The following is a 14732-nucleotide window of genomic DNA, read 5'->3' as shown; positions in this document are numbered from 1 at the left end:
TTTTAATTTGACACTAGGCGGTTTGAATAGTATGAACAAAAATCTAATTATGTGAAGTATTTTTCTTATGAAAAAATAAAATCCAAAACTAGAAACATTATTCAAAACATAAAATAAAAAAAAAATGAGTATATACTTTTCTTTTTTTTTTTATGTTAATTTTTTTATCAAATCGTGTGTTCATTTAGGGTGTTTGTTTGGATGTTTGGATTTTAAGCTGCGATTTAAATAGTAAAAATTTTGAATTTGAATAGTGGTATGATGTAATATAAATAAGATGTGATGTTTTAAATGTAAAACTGATTTTTTAGTATAATATAAAAAATGAAAAAATAGGTATTTGATTTGATGTTTTTGGGGAAAAAAAATTGGATGAATAGTGTAAATCCAATCCAATCCCCGAACAAACACACCCTTAATTGGATATGAATTTTTTTAAAAAACAAATAGATAAAAATAAAAAACGAAAGTAACAATAGATCGGATGACAGAGAGCACCATAACAAATGGGACCTTACTCCACTTGGCTTATCTTAAACAGATCATTATTTCTCTCCCCGAATTTCCTTCTTATTCGCGGCTCCTGTTGCTGCTTCTCTTCGTCGTCTTCACTTTTGTATACTTTCGTCCTTCTGGAAATTGTACTTTTCCAGGTTCCACTCACACAGTCCTCCCTCTCCGAAGTTCGCGCATGTTCGTTTGACCTGGCACTCTTTGTGAACTGTTGATCGTTTACGTGATAGTAGAATTGAGGTATGCGTTTTTTTTTTTTCCCTGCATTTTGATCTTCAATGCCAATTGAATTTGAATACGTGGATGATTTGTTTTTACCATTTGTTGTGGACTGTGCTTATCTGGAAATTTGATGGAATAAGTACCTTTTGTGATCGATTTAGTTGCGGCTGCTGAATGTGGTTTTGGTAGAGTAACTTCATTTTGTTTTACTTGATTGGAGGATTAGTCATGCATGGCTTTCAGTTTGTCTAAGTGGAGTATCGGTTCTTCTCGTGTTTGATTATTCATATTCTGTTTGCGTGAAGATAAACTTTTTGATTTTTCGTTGGGGAGAAAGAAGGCAGTTGTTGTTGGGAATGTGATAGAGTCCGTTTTTAGCTGAATTTCTCAATTGCTTGAATCGACTGCATTTCAATTTCTGACTATGGATTCTCACAAGGAGAGCGTGGAGTTGTTACTAGATATCTGTAAGTTTTCTCCCAGCAATTACTAACAGGAATTTGAAGTTTGCTTGAGCAACAATTTTCGCAACATTATTCTTTTTTGTGTTTGTACATCAGGTTTCTGAACTATATGTATATATACATATATATATCTTTCCTCTTATGAAATGTATCCTCCTTCTTGTTGTTGGAAAGTCCTGAAAAGATTATTTGAATTCTCTGAAATGGAAACCTGGTGACAGTACATTATCATCTAGGATTTGTACTAATATCCTTTGATTCTCTAGGATGAGCTGGCTGCAGTTACTTTCTAATCTAAGTAAATTGATTTAAAGAGTTAAATGGCGGGAGCTTGTTCTAGGAAGCCATACCAATGGGTCCGTGGCAACGTCCGAAACAGAAAAGTTTCTGGTAGATATTATAATAGCAAGAGCTCTAAATGGCCTGAACCCTCATTATCTAAAAGACTACAATATGCTGATCCAGGGCAAAAAAACTGTCCATCACTTATGGATTCATGTATCTATAAAATTCGGGAGGTATGTTCCTCTCTGGTTGCTTTTTTATTCAGATGAATATTTAAGCTGTCTTGAATCATGTTATGATAATTTTTTTTGTATTTGTTTCAACTGAAGGACATAGACACATATTGTACCTTCTACATGTTGCCAAGGGATTTAGCTCAACTGATTTGTGATGATTTGGTTTGTTCCCACCAACTAGACGATGCGATACTTAAGGCTTTTCAATATTGTGCTCTTGAGGTACCTCTTGGCTCTCACTCACCGAAAGAAGAAGCTGAACATGAATTGCTTTTGACACCTAATGGGCGAATTGATAGTATTTTCATGAGATATCTTTTTTTGTTTCTTGCAGGATGTCAATTTGGAGGGATGCCCAGGAGTGAACGAATGATGGATGAATGTAATTCAATCACAGGGTTCATCCTTACTATCTGCAGATCTCTCGGGTTCTGCCGTAACTGATTTTGGGTTAATTTATCTTTTGAGGTGTAAAAATCTTCAAGCCTTGAATCTTAATTACTGTGAGCGGATTTCAGATGAAGGTCTAGCGTTTCTTAGTGGTAAGAATTTCTACAGCGGCTTGAAGACTGTTTATTTGGTTATAGATATTCTGCAATAGGAATGTATTATAACCATTTCCGAGCATCTTATTTGGCTGCAATATTTTCACTTTCATATCATATCAAGTTACAAGTTAGTCAATGAATTTTCATCATCAAAGTGATATCTTTCTAATTTACGTTTGGGAAGTATCAAATGCAATATATAAGTTGTCACCTCATTGTCAATTTGTCTTTCCATCTTCACACACTCTGATCCAAATGTAGATTCAAATGTAGAATCCTGCTGTAAATTGTAAGTTCCTAAAGAGAAATATAATACTTGTTGGTTAAATGCATATGTAAGTGATTAATGCACCTGCCGTAGGAAGGGTGATACTATATCATGCCGTTGGTTTGTATCCAGCAGTTTCAGGTTTTCTTATTCAACTTCTTTCGAATTAGCAAATCTAAAGACTTCTCAAGAAAGTGGGAGATGGTCATAGGGTTATTTCATAGTGCAGAATTGACAATGCATTTGATTTATTTATAATATATTTTGATGTGCAATTGCTTTATGATGTTGTAGGTCTAACAAACCTGAGTACTTTAAGTATTATACGGAGCAACATCATCACTGGCAAAGGAATCAGGTCCTTATATGGCTTGGTCAACTTGAACTTGGAGAGATGCCGATACATATGTGGACACATGTCTTACCTGAAAGGTTTGTATTCCATGAACCCTGATTATATATTTGTAATGTGAAAATCATCCATCGAATTTGTGAGCATTATGACACAATGGCATATGCTTTGTGTGTATACCGCTTTGTTGGAAAAAAAAAAAAAACTTTCTTTTTATCCTGTTCTTATCTGTTTTCAGGCCTTACAAAGCTTGAATCCCTCAATCTCAATTGTTGCAATTACATTACTGATGATGATATGGAGGCTATATCAGGTAACTTATGCACATAGTCCTATTTATTCATTTTCAGAATTTAGGCTAGATACATACTTTGATATCATTTTCAATAATGGCCACCTTGTGTATTGAAATCTATATTTTCTAGTGAATCTATACTTTTTTCTTCTTTGATCCCAAAAAAGGTATCTTCTCTGCAGGGTTAACAAGCCCGAATTCTTTACAAATTGAATCCAACGAGGTTACTGATCATGGAGTCGCCTTTCTTAAAAGTTAGTTAACTTCTTTCTCTCTGTGTTTCCAAGTGACAGAAGATACAAATCACTTAATGTGCAGGAGTTGTTTTACTGTTATTTGGTCTATTTGTACATTTTAAATGGTGCAAAAGTATTTCTGACAAGTCCTCTATATTCAGTGATAGATAGTAAGGATTCTTCATTCTTTCATTATATTTTTTCTATAGCTAAATGTGATTATTCATATCAAGTGTTTCCCACGATATATATATTCTTCCATGCATACCACAGATTTTTGTGTGATGAAATCAATTTATGGGACAGAAAAAGAATATCCTCTTAAGCTACTGACCCTGGCGTTTATTGTTTTCATTTAAAGTATATGATTTCTGTATATCTCTTCTGTAGGTTTAAAGAGGCTTTCACTTTTGAATATGTCGGCTTGCCCTGTCACTGCTGCATGCCTGGAGTCTCTTGCAGGTTTGTTTTGTGTTTCCCATGTGGTTATCTGACCTGATTTATCACATTCATTCATGGAATAAGTTGCTTCGTAAATTTTTTACAGTTCTAATTTTCAAGAACTCTACAATTATCCCTAATCTCTTTCAGCCTCTTATTTTAATTGACATCTTTTGCATCTATTGCAGAGCTTGATGGCTTATTAAATTTGAATCTGAGCAGATGTGAATTGACAGGTGACGGCTGTGAGAACTTCGCGAGTAAGATAATCTGAACATTGGTTTAATGTACAATCACTTCTTTGTAGTATAATGTGTATCATGGCTTGAAGTTGAAGTTAATATTCTCTTTTTCTCTCATGCAGAGTTGCTATCTTTGAAGGTTTTAAATTTGGGGTTCGCTAACATCTCGAATACTTGTTTGATGCACATTAAAGGTTGTTTTCATCTTCTATGCAAAATGAAGAAGCCTCTTTGTCATATTCCGGAATTATATCATATGATAAATTCTTATATAACATTGGTGTTTAGATAATATTTATGCTCATATGAAGAGATTTCCTTTTTCTATTTTTTTTTTTCACATTTGAAGATAGTTGCGACATTATATATATATTTTCCGTGCAACAGGTCTAACAAAATTGGAGAGCTTAAACTTGGATTCTTGCTCAATTAACGACAGTGGGATGGTTCACCTTTCAGGTTATTTAGTGCATATACCTGTTCGGATTTTCGGATACCTCATCGAGCTAGAAAATTCCCCCTCCTTTATCTGCTCCAACATTCTGAGCTTTGTTGTTGTCGATTATCCACTTCTCCTTATGGCTTGCTTCTGTTTCTTATGGTATGCAATTCTTAGGCCTATCCAATCTGAAATGCCTGGTGCTGTCCGATACAAAAGTTGGAAACAATGGCTTAAGTCATCTTTCCGGTTAGTCTTCGATTAATCTATAAGCACATGAATAGATGAATAACTTCTGTGATGCTACATACCCGAATATTTATTATTGTTGTAGTTTTGATTTACTTATTCGACATATGTTTTTTGCAGGTTTATGTAAGCTGGAAAGTTTAAATCTTTCATTCACTTACGTTACTATCGGTGGTTTGACAAAACTGTCTTGCTTATCTTCTCTTAAGTCTCTCAATTTTCCTGCTCGCCGGATAATTGATGCTGATCTTGCTGCACTACCTTGTAAGATTTCTAATATTTACACCTTTTTCTTTCGACATTATCTCCTTCCCGGTTTCAGCATCGACACCTAGACCTATATGCAAGTATTTGGCAATTTCTATTAAAGTTATATTGTTGATATGCCTTAAATCTAGTTTGCTACTTTGCTGAGTTAAGGGGGTTAAGGGGGTCGAAGTCCCCCTAGCCTGGGGTCCGGGGGCGCGGAGTGGCTCTGGCCCAAGCAGTATTGGGCCTTTGAGTTGGTATTGGGTTGAGCCCGTCTGATGTATTCTCTTAAGTTTATTTAACTAGATTTAGAGATATGAAATCTGTAACGCAGCCGTTCTCATTACATTTGTTCTTCGTTTCTACCCGTGGATGTAGCCAACATTGTTGATGAACCACATAAATCTATGTCTTTTTTACGTTTTTATTTGTTATTCGATCATTAATTCTAATCCGTCACAACATATACACATATCTGTTATGAGAATTTAAGCTATACATCATTCTATGGGTAGTTTAGGGGCTTAGTTTAAGGCTATTTTGAAGCTTGTTTCGAGCTTTAAAAGGTTATTAGAAATACTGAGGACTCTTTTCAATATTCATATTATTTTCGGTCCGCGGAAGTTTGGATCTTTGCCACGTGATGTTTATACACTTCATTGTTTTCTACTTTCGTCTTCTCAAGTGATTCATTTAGCTGTTTTTCCTAGTATTGAAAATGTTCACGTATCTTTTCTAGTCGAATCTTTAGGCATGTCACACTTTTATGCTACTGTAGTTTTCGAAATATATGTAATCCTCTTGCAGATTTCACTGGGCTGATGCATCTGGATCTCTTTGGAGCTCGAATCTCCGACATTGGAACCTACTATTTGAAACGTATGCTCAAAACTATTTCATTTCAGTGATGTTGTCGAGAGTTTGTTTTCGTTTCTTTTCTTTTGTTAAATCGATATCCTGCATTTTTCAGCTTTAAAAAACCTGCGCTCGCTGGATAACTGCAGTGGCTTATTGTCCGATAACGGTGTAAAGAACATTAAAGAACTTACATCCTTGAGGATGCTGAATCTGTCTACGAATCTCCTATTGACTGACAAGAGCTTGGAATTGATCTCAGGTACAAATTGCCATTTTATCTAAGAGCTTTGGAATGCGTCGATTAAAAGATTATCGACTAATTTTGTCTTGTCACTCCTTATAAATGCAGGACTCACACAGCTGGTGTCTCTGAACATGTCGTATTCCGGTCTCGAACATCGTAAGTCCCTAAAGAACCTCAGGTCACTGAATTTGGATTCCTGCAAGGTGACTGCCCATCACATAAAGATACTTCAATCAAAAACTCTCCCAAATACGGATCCGAATTCAACACCCGGGTCCAATAAGGTAACATTTCTACCGCATTTTCGCCTGTCTTATCTTAAATCTCGAACATTTCTCTTGAACACGATGTTCGAATAACTCGGGCTGCTACGCTGTAAGAAGGTAATCTAATACCTCCTCGGCCGTGGCTCGAGTTTCTTTCATTTCTTCATTTAGAACAGCCTGATGCGTCCGTAGCTCTTGCTCCGGTCGGGCTCTGTGTGTATATACACGTCGTTTGTTATCTATGAAATAAGATCGACTTTCGGAACCATATGTACATTATGATAAGATACAATGTGGTAAGTAAGATCGTAGAGTACCGTCACAAAATGCCATCGGAAGAACACCGTAGGTAGATATCCAGACTAGTTTCGAAAGCGAAAGCCAATTGGCGTACGGTCTAGAGATCGAGTACGAAAGAATTCCATTAGGTTAAATTGACATTACAGTAGTTTCTAGAGATGATCTTAGCTATAATCAGTCGATCGATCATCGTTGCGCCTGATCTGTGGCAGAACTTCCGACTAGCGGAGTCGTTGGTACGCTGCTTACCGTCCCGTTTTCGACGGGCGGTGGCGCGCCCCATTTGCCCTCGGATTCGAGAGGCTCGAAGATATGAACCAACCCGTCGGATAGACCTACCGCGAACTGGTTCGGTTCTTGTGGGTGCGCCGCGATCACCAGCGGATGCACATTCGCATTGCTATGGAAAAAATTTATAGAAGATTTAGAAACGTTTACGGGTGTCGATAACGTCGGAAATGAGGTCGAATCGGAGAACTTGCCTGACACTCGAAAGGAGATAAGCCGAGGGATTGATACGGCAACGGAGACGTAGCTGCGAGGCGGTGAACACGCACACCGTCCCGTCGAGGAAACTTGCGTATACCATCTGGCTATCGCAGGAGAACGTCGCGTGCGATATCGGGGCTGAAGACTCGCGCGGTCCCCACTGAAATATCGAAAAAATAAGCAGTGTAAGAAGTTAATACGATCATTGTCGAAGTCGATTGTTCGATCGATAGTTCATTCGTTCTACCTGCTTTACGCATTCTAACTTCGTGGTTTCGAAAATCGCAAGCTGCGTCTCGTGCACGACCAGAAAATGCATCTGGTCTTGATGAAACTGCACGCGCGTGTCGGACTGAGCTGCCGGAGATTTCCCGGAAGGAATCTGCAAAAACCTCGACCGCTGCTTTTCCCAGCCGTCCGAGTTCCAAACACAGAGCTGCAGAGGAAAGAGCAATCGATCAATCGAACGTATGGTTTAAGCATTGTAATGAGAAAAAGTCGACGAACCTGAGCGTCGCCGCCGGACGAGATGAGCACGTTGAGGACGTTCGAGAATGCAAGGCCCGTGATTCTTTTGGTGTGGCCTTTGAGCTTGCTTTTGACCTGTTAAGGAAATGAAATGATATCGATACAAAGCCGGGATTATCGAAGAAATGTGTTTTGCAAGAGCGTACCTCGTCTACTCGAACGTTGTAAATTTGGATCGACGAATCGTCCATGCCGATCGCAATTATGTTGTTGTCTTGAGGATGGAATGCTAGGAACGTCGCTGCCGGCGGCGGGGGCATGAATGTCGTCATCGTCTGCGCGTCGATTCAGATTCATGAGAGACGGAATACATAAATTGAATTCCCGGCGCGGCACGGGAGGATTCGAGGTTACCTTAAATGTCATCATGTTGAACAAAGAGATCTTTCCTCCCGACGCGGACATAACATAAGAGTCGTTCTTCGACAGAGCGAAGCAAGGGACGGCCTCCTCAGGGTTCGTGTCCATCACGTCGTTCTTCATAAGAATGCCGCTCGACGGTTGCCATAGTTGAGGCGAAACGCTAGCCGTCGCCTGAAAATTCGAAAAACAAAAATCCACTTTTCAAGTCACCTTCGCCGGCGAAGCGAACAAGATAATCGATCTTATCCTACTCTTACCTTTCCACTCGAATTCCGCTCGTTTCGCTGCCATTTCCATAGCAAATGGATAGCATTCGAAGCCAACGCTAGTATCGCATTGCCCGAATTCGTGTAAATCAATCTCGATATCTGCTCGATTGAAACCCAACAAAAGTTACAAAACTGACGAACAAATGAGTTGAATGTCGAATGTCGAAGTTACGATACCTTCGTGACTCTTAAATTCTCCGGTAGCTTCAAGGATCGACACTGAGACGGTTCGTTAATTTCGCTGAGCTTCCAAATCTTCGATTTGTCGTTAGATTCTTCCGTTATCCGAGGCTTTATATCAACAAGATTCCTCGAATCCCCATTCTACAACAAAAAAGAGTTCAGAAGTAAAATAACAGCCGAGCGTATGGTTCAAGTAGAATCGAAACGTGCAAAATACTAACCATGGAAGAGATACCCGCGACAGAAACTGTCCTGTCGGGTAATCCCGCACTACTTGCCACGGATATCGGATTTATTGTCGGCTGGAATTGACGAACACGAAGAACACTTCAGCCCAATTGAGTACAGATTTTACATTAAAAATATTATAGCCATACCTTTGCAGCTTCGACCGCTCTTGAAGCATCGAAAGGGAGATTCTCAACCGTACGAAGCAACCGAAGACCGTCGGCGTTTGCTAATATTTTGATCCCGTTATCGTTGGTCGAGACGGCCAAAAGGGTCCCGTCTTTGTTGAAACGGATACGCGGGCTCGCCTTAGAGTTTTTTCGAAAGAAATCAGCATATCGTTTTGGTAATAAAATGTCGACGAGAGAGATTTAGGTTGCGAGAGATACTCACGGGAAGACCTCCGTCGGCGTCAGTGCTTGTCAGAAGCTGAATGTTGTCCATATCCCAGAATTTGATCGAAAACTCGTCGCCTGCGGCCAAGAACCGGTTTCTAGAAGTGTCGAACTGTACGACCCCTAACGATCGTTTCCGGAAGCCTTGGTACGTTCTCTTCACAGCCCCTTCGCTCTCGTTCCACTCGACGATGTGCGATTCCCCGTCTTTGCTAGTTCCGCAAGAGAAAAGCCTGAGCGAAAATGTCGAAAGATTAAACCGTTTCATATCGGAAGAAACAAAACGTCGACATTTCGCACCGAATATCATCGTAGTCGTACCTCGTGCCGTCGGCGCTGTAGGCCATGGTCGTGCACCACCGCCCCGGGGCATCGTAGTCAACTCGGGATCCGATATTATCGTACAGCCAAGCCTTGATCTTTCCATCCAATGCCGTAGAAAAGATGAACTGGAAAACAACAAGACGACGTCGTATCGTAATTGAATCGAGATTCGAATTTCCTCGTCTTGAGCAGTGTATATATACTTCACCTGAATGTTCTCTTTGTGGTGAGGACACACTGAATATACAGGCGCCTCGTGGCCTTCGAAAGTGTACTGCTTGGCGCCCGTCGACGCATCCCAAACCTACGGATTACGAAAAAATAACTTAACAAAATGTATTGTCAAGCACGTTACTTTCCCAAACGTCTTAAATTACCTTGATAAGCTTATCATCCCCGCACGTTATTATCGACAACTGCTTGTTCGGGTGTGAGAACGCGATATCGTTAACCCCGCCGACATGCGCGTCGATCTAAAACAAACGGCAGCGGGAGTAGAAGAATTCAGGAAAAGGAGATTCTACGTAAAATCGTGAAGGTAGGAAAAAGATTAAATTTTTACCTCTAAATGCTGTCGAACTTCGTCTTTTCCGTGATACGAAAATATCTGCACGAGATGCCTCGAGTATGCAACACCTATTCGACGAAAAAGCGTTAGCTATTACAATATCAGAAATCGACGGGTTTCGATTTTCAGCTTACCGAATAAAGAACCGTCCGAGCTCCAAACTACGCGGTTTACCGAGACGCCGGGATCTTTAACAAGAGCAGCCTGCGCGTTTATTATCGATCGAGATTCTCGTAAATTTTACCGCTGGATTTTCGATTAAAAACGGATGAGTAATTAAAGATTCGGCACCTGTAGAGGCATCGAACAAGCGTTAAGCTCCCAAACTTTGAAATTCCTCTGTACGAGTCTCTCCCGCGAACCGATTTCCCACAATCCGATATCTCCAACGTTCGTCCCGACTGTTCGAATCGATACAAAGACGAGCAAACGAATAATTTCATAGCCGCGAAGATGTAAATACAAAGAAATCCGTACGATAGTGAAAATCGAACCTAGAAGAAGGGTCTGCGAGTTGGGATGAAAATCCATGCTCATAGGCGACGTTCCTTGATTCAAAGTCCGCGCAACCGTCTTCGGAAGTTCTTCCATTGCATTGAAAGCCTGACTTTGCGCATACCCGGGAAATGACACGGGAAGAACGTTCACCGGAAGACTTACCTAAACGATAAAAACCGAATGTATGATGAGATCGAAGTTTAATATTTACTGCAAGATTTTACCGAAATCGTAACTACCACCTCGTCCGAAATTCCCAACGGCCTCGTTCTTTTGCTACCGTGCTCGGAATCTCCCGATGGAAAATCAACCGAAGGGTTCATCGGTGGCGTCCTCGGATGCTTTAGGGCAGCTGCGCCAAAAAAAGACACTCATCAACTATAACAAGAAATATTTCCTTCGTCGGCCAAATTTATTATCATTTTTCTTTTTAGTCCGTCCGGTAAATTTATCTCATTACTAATTTTGGCAAAGTTAACAAATCAACATTTAATTATTACCTTCCATTCAACCGTTGTTTACAACAAATACCACTAACTTTATTACCTTCTCTCTTCATTTACTTTAATTTCAGCTGAATTTCCAAAAATACACTCAATTACTTATTACTTTTTCGATAAAAAATTCATTTTCCTTAATCTCTGTACCGAACCCAAATTGGCTAATTTTAATGGACGGAATGAGTAATTAGCAAAATCAGTTGACGTTGTTGTACCTGGGATCGGTGGAGCACCAAGACCGATCGGTCCGCCGGAGACGACGGGATGAGTCCCGGCGGGTGGATTAGACATCCATCCGGCAAGTGGCGTCGGAACGGGAGCTGGAGCTGGCTGGAACGGCTGGCATCAACGACGGGACAAAACGTGTTAGAAAATTACGACGAGTCGAGAAATGTAAATAGTAGTAGAAACTAACCACGTGGGCGCCCAATGGAGGGAATCCACCGGGCTTCGGTACAGCTCCTCCGAGCAGGGGATTTCCTGCGGGCGACGGCGCACGAGCGCCGTTCGACTGCCCACAAGAATGATCGACGAACAGAGTTTTGATGTCGGGATTTGGCCTAGGATTTTTACAAAGTTGGTGCTGCCAGTTTAGGCTGGCAGATGATCATAACCGTTAGTTTTCGATAACCCAAAAATAAGAACTTGTTTGTCGCGTAATAATTATTTGTCCGTCGAACGCACCTTTGGTTGATGAGTGTTCGGAGTCTCGAATTCTTGAGATTCGGGAACTGAAGTTTATCTCGAAACAAAGGATTCGCCTCGATAAGCTTCTTCAACTCGACTAGCATGATAGTTCGCGCGGATTTCGTATCTCCGTACTTCGATAATTGTTCGTTTTCCCTAACCAAAAACATAATCGACGCTTGCTTAAAAGGTCACCCCAAACCATCGGATCAAACACTTATTTCTCATTATTATTCAGCAAAAAAATTCAAATCAATTTTGCATTCAAAATATCATATCATACACTAATTTCAAACCCAAATGCCAACCTTATCGATAAATGCCGGTTCGTACTTGAAATTCTCTAATATCATCAACAATTTTACATTTAAAACATCACATCATACATCAATTTCAAACCTTAAAGAAACATATCGTTTTGTTTGTATTAAAACCGATTAAAACATCAAAAAATGCCAAACTAAGATTTAAACCTTAAAGAAACATGCCCTTTAATTTCTATTAAAACCGATGATCGAAACATCCAAAAAATCAAATTTTACATTCAAAATTGAATTTAAACCGTAAAGAAACATGCCCTTTAAAATTTCTATTAAAACGACAATCGTAACATCGACAAATGCCAATACCTAAAATTCTCTAATACAAGCAGCTAATTTTACATTCAAAATATCACATTATACTCCAATTACAAATTCAAATTAATTTCTATTAAAACGAATGATCGAAGCAACGAAAAACGGGTCGGTACCTGAAATTCTCTAACGTCAGCAACTGTGTGATCTCTTTAAAAAGCTCCTCATTAAAAGATGCAAACACTTTAAGATCTTTCACAAGAATTTCGACGGCTTTCGATCGATCATGCCTATAATTCGCCGGCGCAATTAAAGGATCGTAAATTCGATGCAAAAAGACGAAACTTCGAATGAAATTAAATCGAATTTAAGGGGCAGGGCATACTTATCCAAGGCTTCGAGATACTTTTGCTTCCTAATCTCGAAGAAAATCTTCATCGAATACCGGTTATCGTCGACTTTCGTGAACCCGGAAAGGTATTTTTCGACCTCGTCCCAATTACCATTTATCACTTCATCCTCAAAATACTTCATGTTAAAAAAGAACCCTGATTCTTGCTCAAGCCTATTTTAATGGCCACCAAGAACATAGACAGAAACACCACATTTATTACAAACACAAGATTAAGACATACATAATCCAAATTACTATATCTTTCCTTACAACATTCAACAAGAACAAAAATAAATAAATAAATAAATAAACCTACTTGTGAACTGTCTCTTTGAACTTTTCTTCATCCAGAAATTGTAAGATGAGAAACACCAACTCCCTACTGAGGGACGACATTTTTCGACAGATCTGAGAAAATAAAAATAAATAAATAAAAATAAAAACATCTTTAAGAACTTCGAACTGTAGCTATGGCTTTCATTTAATTTGCCAAATTTGAGGCTCCATTTTTAAAATTGCTCTATGAATTGGTGAATGAATATGTGCAGGAGATGAAAAAATATAAATGAAATTTTTCAAAAAAAATAAAAATAAATTAAAAAAATAAAAAAACCTGCAGAAACCCTAGATCATTTAGGGGATCTTCAAATTAGGGCATCACCGACAAGCAAGGGCTGTTCTAAAATCGAAATTTTAATTTTTAAGGGATCAGAGAAATGAAAGCAGCTTTGAAAGGAATCCGAGATGCAAAAACAAAAGGCAAAGTCAAGATTATGCTATATATCTTCTTTACTCTCTCTCTCTCTCTCTAAATATATCACTTTCTCACTCTATATATTATATTTGTATGTATCTCTATCTATCTCAGTAAGGAAAAGCAGAAAGAAAACCCAAAAGGAAAGCATCTATGGCGCAACGGAAAAGAAAAAATGAAATTAAAAATTAAGATTTAAATTTAAAAAAACAAAAATCATATATATACATACAAAGTTATATATATATGTGTAGAGAGAGAAAAGAGGAGGAGAAGGTTTACTTGAGAGAGATCGATGGATGAAGAGAGACGACGAGCTCGAGGACAAAAATGGTGTTTGATTTTCTCTCTCTAAACCTGTATGAATATAAATATATCTTCGATCTTAGCATCTATATATATAGGTGTGAGAGAACTGAGTCTGTATGTATATGTGTATCTATACATACGGACACACACATGGTTTCTCTCACTAGCTTTCTCTCTCTAGTCTATCGTGAGGTAGGGTTCGAAAAAAAATATTAAAAAATTAAAATTAAATTAAAATTAGGACATGACTTGCAGAAAATTTAAAATCATTTAAATAGGGAGGGGGAGAGGAGCTATTGAAGAAGATAAGTAGGGTCACTTATGAGTTCTTTGATAAGTTATTTATCATATTGCTCTGATAAGTTAAATGACTTATCATTAAGTAAGGTGATAGGTACAGTGGAGTGGGGCCCACGAAGCCGGCGACGTTTTTGTCCGTGAACGATCGGCTCGGAATCTCCAGCCGACAGCTGGTCACGGCTCCTTAGGGTTGTGTTTGGTTGTGTTTGTCCCGCTGAAATTATAGTTGTGTTCGGGTTTTACTTCGAATTTTTATTGTTTGAATTTTTTTTTCTTTTAAATTTATCAAATTAAACAATTATTTTTTTGTAAATACTATACTATTTATTCTGTCCCATTTAATTTATCACATTTTTTATTTATGTTTATCCCACATAATTTATTCTTTTATTTTTTAAAAAATATAATTATATTTAAAAATTCTTAATTTATAGCTTTTTATTTTAATTAAACTATTTAATTATTTTAATTTTCATCTTAATTTATAATTATTTTTTATTAGATTATAATTATTTCTACTAATATATTTTTTAATTACTTACTAATTACACAATACATAAAACTTTATATCTAAGCAAAACTGAACAATTTAAGTGCGACGGAGGTAGTAGGAAAAAAATACTTTAGGTGCACAAATGAAGTCTTAAGTTTTGTTTCTTTT

At 38.3% G+C, this 14732-nt stretch overlaps 2 protein-coding genes across 5 annotated transcripts; one reads left to right on the top strand and one right to left on the bottom strand.

The window, feature by feature from the left end:
* Positions 1-537: 537 nt before the first annotated feature.
* On the top strand, positions 538-6666 carry LOC127262820 (uncharacterized). 4 transcript variants are annotated; one of them, XM_051291653.1, is made up of 17 exons: positions 538-753; positions 1466-1717; positions 1814-1942; positions 2055-2102; positions 2189-2262; positions 2831-2968; positions 3127-3201; positions 3366-3437; positions 3810-3881; positions 4049-4120; positions 4225-4296; positions 4490-4561; positions 4719-4790; positions 4911-5054; positions 5847-5918; positions 6010-6156; positions 6247-6666. In XM_051291653.1, coding segments are annotated over exons 4-17 (1338 nt in total). In that variant the 5' UTR covers positions 538-753; positions 1466-1717; positions 1814-1942; positions 2055-2100; the 3' UTR covers positions 6501-6666. The 4 variants fall into 4 exon arrangements, with proteins under 4 accessions (XP_051147610.1, XP_051147608.1, XP_051147609.1 ...); XM_051291651.1 differs by adding an exon at positions 1041-1202 and having other exon boundaries at positions 1540-1717; positions 2055-2262; XM_051291652.1 differs by having other exon boundaries at positions 1540-1717; positions 2055-2262.
* A 73-nt stretch (positions 6667-6739) lies between these two features.
* On the bottom strand, positions 6740-13875 carry LOC127262819 (topless-related protein 1-like). Its single transcript, XM_051291649.1, has 26 exons — positions 13745-13875; positions 13025-13116; positions 12700-12879; positions 12491-12604; positions 11737-11895; positions 11468-11648; positions 11268-11391; positions 10795-10904; positions 10549-10714; positions 10346-10455; positions 10189-10258; positions 10049-10122; positions 9864-9959; positions 9695-9790; positions 9484-9611; positions 9161-9395; positions 8917-9075; positions 8761-8841; positions 8534-8680; positions 8345-8455; positions 8079-8258; positions 7871-7999; positions 7704-7799; positions 7444-7632; positions 7190-7356; positions 6740-7107 (listed from the first exon to the last, which is right to left on the bottom strand). Exons 2-26 carry the CDS (start codon positions 13102-13104, stop codon positions 6894-6896), a joined length of 3396 nt encoding a protein of 1131 aa, XP_051147606.1. The 5' UTR covers positions 13105-13116; positions 13745-13875; the 3' UTR covers positions 6740-6893.
* Positions 13876-14732: the final 857 nt, after the last annotated feature.

This window comes from Andrographis paniculata, unplaced genomic scaffold (assembly GCF_009805555.1).
Source record: "Andrographis paniculata isolate CXL003 unplaced genomic scaffold, ASM980555v1 Contig66END, whole genome shotgun sequence".
In the NCBI taxonomy this organism is placed as follows: Eukaryota; Viridiplantae; Streptophyta; class Magnoliopsida; order Lamiales; family Acanthaceae; genus Andrographis; species Andrographis paniculata.
Note: the sequence above shows the minus strand (reverse complement) of the source record. Positions and strands in the feature narration are given on the sequence as shown.

Coding starts and splice junctions, on each gene's coding strand:
- LOC127262820 (XM_051291652.1), top strand. CDS start 2,097: ATGAATGTAATTCAATCACAGGGTTCATCCTTACTATCTGCAGATCTC. Junction 3,202..3,365: donor TGATATGGAGGCTATATCAG/GTAACTTATGCA, acceptor TCTTCTCTGCAG/GGTTAACAAGCCCGAATTCT. Junction 4,562..4,718: donor TGGGATGGTTCACCTTTCAG/GTTATTTAGTGC, acceptor TGCAATTCTTAG/GCCTATCCAATCTGAAATGC.
- LOC127262819 (XM_051291649.1), bottom strand. CDS start 13,104: ATGTCGTCCCTCAGTAGGGAGTTGGTGTTTCTCATCTTACAATTTCTG. Junction 10,715..10,794: donor CGTTGGGAATTTCGGACGAG/GTGGTAGTTACG, acceptor TTTATCGTTTAG/GTAAGTCTTCCGGTGAACGT. Junction 8,000..8,078: donor TCAACATGATGACATTTAAG/GTAACCTCGAAT, acceptor ATCGACGCGCAG/ACGATGACGACATTCATGCC.